General features: G+C 56.9%; 1 protein-coding gene across 2 annotated transcripts; it reads left to right on the forward strand.

Moving 5' to 3' along the window:
- Positions 1–547: 547 nt before the first annotated feature.
- LOC127766034 (uncharacterized) lies at positions 548–3,216 on the forward strand. Of its 2 annotated transcripts, none has more exons than XM_052291041.1 (2): positions 548–1,228; positions 1,304–3,216. In XM_052291041.1, exon 2 carries the CDS (start codon positions 1,976–1,978, stop codon positions 2,753–2,755), a length of 780 nt encoding a protein of 259 aa, XP_052147001.1. In that variant the 5' UTR covers positions 548–1,228; positions 1,304–1,975; the 3' UTR covers positions 2,756–3,216. The 2 variants fall into 2 exon arrangements, with proteins under 2 accessions (XP_052147001.1, XP_052147000.1); XM_052291040.1 differs by having other exon boundaries at positions 1,327–3,216.
- The last annotated feature ends 633 nt before the right edge of the window (positions 3,217–3,849 follow it).

A 3,849-nucleotide genomic window follows, 5' to 3' on the forward strand; every position in this document is an offset into this window, starting at 1 on the left:
CGAAGGTCCCTCAACTTGTCATCGAGTTAAAAAACATCTTCGAACCGCAAAACGGTCCCTTGACTATATAAAACCGATCACCTCGGCGGTTTTGATCCCGGTTTTGTCCTACGTGGCGCTTTAACCATGGTCATCGGTGGCTGAGTCAGCATGGGACCCACATGGACCCCACATGTCAGCGTGTACACCTCACCCTCTTCTCCCTTTCCCATCTTCTCTCTCTTCCTCCTCTCTCTCTCTCAATCTTCACTCTGGGGCTTTGGGCAGGCCGGCGCCGCCGGCCGACGGGGCGAGGCCGAGCAGCGGGGAGTCAGCGGCGGCGGTGTCGAGCTGGCCTGCTCGCCGGAGCGCTACTTCGCCGTCGCGTCCCTCCACGTGCATCCCAAAGAAGCTCCTCCTGGCCCGCATGGCGTCCATCTCGATCCGCTCCCCCTCTCCTCGCAACCCCTCATTCGCCGGCCGGTCATCCGGCAGCGGCGCGACCCTGGCCGGGTACGACACCGGTGTGATCGAGGGCCCCGCATCCTTCACGAACCGCATCTCCTCCCGCGTCCACTGCTGCCGCTGCGGCAGCCCCTGCGATCTCCTTGGAGGCAGCGAGGGCCAAGACCCGGGGGTCATCGCTCGGGGCAGCCTCCTCCGCGGCGGCGGGAGCCTCCTCGGGCACTAGCTGCGGCTTCGGCACATAGGACACGGGCTTGATGGGCGGCGGCGTTGGGCCGGAGCCGGAGCCGGTGTTAGAGAAGAAGTGGAGGAGCGAGAGGAGACGATGCGGTTGGGGGTGGTGGCGGCTAGAGTGGGAGAGGAGGAGGCGGAGGTAAGCCATGGCGATGGCAGGGTGTGGCGGCGGCTGGCTTTGGGCAGGCCGGCGCCGCCGGCCGACGGGGCGAGACCGAGCGGCGGGGAGTCGGCGACGGAGGTGTCGAGGCGGCCTGCTCGCCGGAGTGCTGCTTCACCTGAGCGTCCCTCCGCGGTGGCGTGCGGCGGGCTGCACGAGGACGCGAGGAGGTCGGCGATGGCGAACTCCCTGGGGCGCATCGCGGCGGTGGAGGGCGTCGACCACGTCCGTCGCGCCGTGGCGGCGCTCATCCGCCCGTCCTCCCACCACCAGCGCCGCCGCGCTGCCTTCCGTCCGCGCCCAAGCCACCTCTTCGCTATGTCCGCCGCCGCCGCCTCATTGACATGAGCAAACAATGAATCCGGATACCACTGGCAATTTTGGATCCTTGTAAGCCTCTTTTTCTCGCCGGAGATTTTTGTATTGTTGATATCAGAGTTCATCTCATCTCATCTCTTCATCAAGGTCTTTTGTTTTGTTCATTGCAGCGCTCCGGCTCGAGGCAGGAGGCGGCATCTCCCCATGCAGGAGCAGGCGAGCAGCAGGACGCCGAGCGCCGCCACTCCCCCATGCACTCTCCCCTGCCGGCCGCCATTCCTCCCATCTTCCCCGGCTGTCGTCGTTCTTCTCCCCAGCCTGCTCCCTCCTTGCCGCTGTTTTTCTCCCCTGCCAGAGAGATGATGATGTGGTATGGGACCCAAGTGGGTCCCACGTTGATTCAGCGGATAAATCCGGAGTGAAAACCGCCGAGAGACCTCGGGTGACCAGTTTTGTATAGTCAAGGAATTCCGCATATCTGGTTTTGCGGTTCGAGGATGTTTTTTATCTGGCTGACAAGTTGAGGGACCTTCGGTGTACTTTTTCCATATCTCATCGACCCCATCGGTCCATCCCACTGGCTGGCTGGCAGGCAGGCTAGGTAGTATAAATGGGCCTCCGTCTCTTTGGATTTGCTTCCGCCTTCCCTTCCGGTCTCCTACGCCTCACCCGAAATCTCACTAGTCACGCACCCTCTCCTCTTCCGAACGGCCGCACTACACACACAGACGCGAGGGAGCGCGCAGAGATTGAGAGATATTGGTGCCGGAGGCGGAGCTGCCTGTGCAGGCGGCGGCGGCGGCGGCGCCGATAGACTGGATGTGGTACACGGTGCATCTGACGGTGGAAGAGATCGAGCGAATCACGGCGAGAGTTGAAGCGGTTACGACGGCCCTCGAGGCCATACGCCCGGCGCTCGACATGGCCGTCGGGCTGCTCGGCGAGGACATCTACGCCGCCGAGATCCTCGACGACTACATGCTGGCCGCCCTCGTGCCCGCAGGCGCAGGCCAGGCCCCGCTCCCGGACGCCACCCTCGACGCGGCGGCGAGGACCTTCGCCACCGTGTCCTCCGGGGCGCCGCTGCTCCCAGGCTCCATCCTTGACGTCGGGAACCTCATCTCCGCCGCGTACGACATCGTCGATCAGCCGCCACCAGATGCCCCCACCCCCGACGGGCTACTCAACGATGCCATCACCGATCTCCAAGCCGCCTTCGCCGACGGGGGCCTCCTCACCAACGTCCGGAATCACTTCCACCACTGCGCCGCGTACCTCCATGTTCAACCGATCGACGCCGACCCGACGTGGACGGCGTGGACCGGGCAAGCGCAGCAGGCCAACTATTTCGCGACCGACGCGTTGGCGATGCTCAACGTCGTCGCCTGGGAGGCCATGGACGCGATGGAGCTTATCCGCTCCCACTGCCTGGTTCCGTCGCCGGAGCGCAACGAGCACATGAGGGAGCTCGAGAGGTGCCTGCTCACGGCCATCAAGTACATCGACAAGGCGATTGCGGCGGTGGGTCTCGTGCACGGCGAGGTGGAGTTGATGGACCAGACTCCATCAAGCCATCCACGACGCCAACATCCCTGCTAATGGCTGGGCTTGAATCCATGACGCACCGCAAGCTTCCGCGAGGATGACGAGATCGATCCCCCTTTCCACGCCGATCCAGAGCAGAGGAAGTGCTTCGCTCTCCATCTCCGGCCGTGTTCGTATCGTTCCGCAGATCGCAAACTGCAAGTAGGTAGATCACAAACTTGCTACTACGACCTCTGTTCTGTCCTGTTCGTCTCTGCAGGTTTTGTGTGGGCGTTTTTTTTTTCTCCTCGATTTTTAGGTGTTTAGCGATTGATCTGATCAGCTAGTAGTAAGTGTCCCTGTTCTGTTTCTGAACATTTTCTCCCCATGCTTTCTAGCGTAGCGATCGATCAGAGTTTAATCAGTTTTGTAGAGCTAAGCACACCGTGTGCGAGAGATTTCCCAATTGAATTGGATTGTGGATTTTGATGATCCAAGCTATAGCTGACCATCTGGCTTTAAATTGGAGATATGGATTAATCGAACATCTGATCAGTTTGTTGCAAAGCATATTGGAGTACTTTTGTCTTGGACAAAGATTTTCTACACTTAGGTGCCATGGCACCTATCATTTGTATGCGACTCAAATAGTTATAGAAAAAATTGAAAAAAAATTAGTAACATTGTTTGTGATGATACAAGTCTATACACAAACATGCAGGACTAAATTTAATTTACAACTAGAGAAACAAAAATAATAAAATCAGACAGTGAATAGTACATGTACAGTGGAGATAAAATTTGTTATTTTTGTTTCTTCATATATCGATCGAATTTATACTTGCATGTTTGCATAGTGTCTTATATTATCATGGACTATCTTATAAAATTTTAGGAAATTTTCATATAACTGTTTGCATTACATGCATACATAGAAAATACTTTCTGCTTTTGTCTCTGCTTTCTACAGCTTCTGTTAATCTGAGAATTGGTTTGCATGTTTCCGCGAGAGATATCTGCAGGTTGTGATTCAGACTAAATCACAGATATCATAATCGTCAGGTGATGATCTGGTTTCATTCTGAGACCCATGGCATTCTTGCATGGGATGAAATCACTTTGCCTTCTTGCATGAACTATCAATGAAATGTACCATGGCATATATGGTG

The sequence above is a fragment of the Oryza glaberrima genome, chromosome 3 (assembly GCF_000147395.1).
Source record: "Oryza glaberrima chromosome 3, OglaRS2, whole genome shotgun sequence".
NCBI classification, from domain to species: Eukaryota; Viridiplantae; Streptophyta; class Magnoliopsida; order Poales; family Poaceae; genus Oryza; species Oryza glaberrima.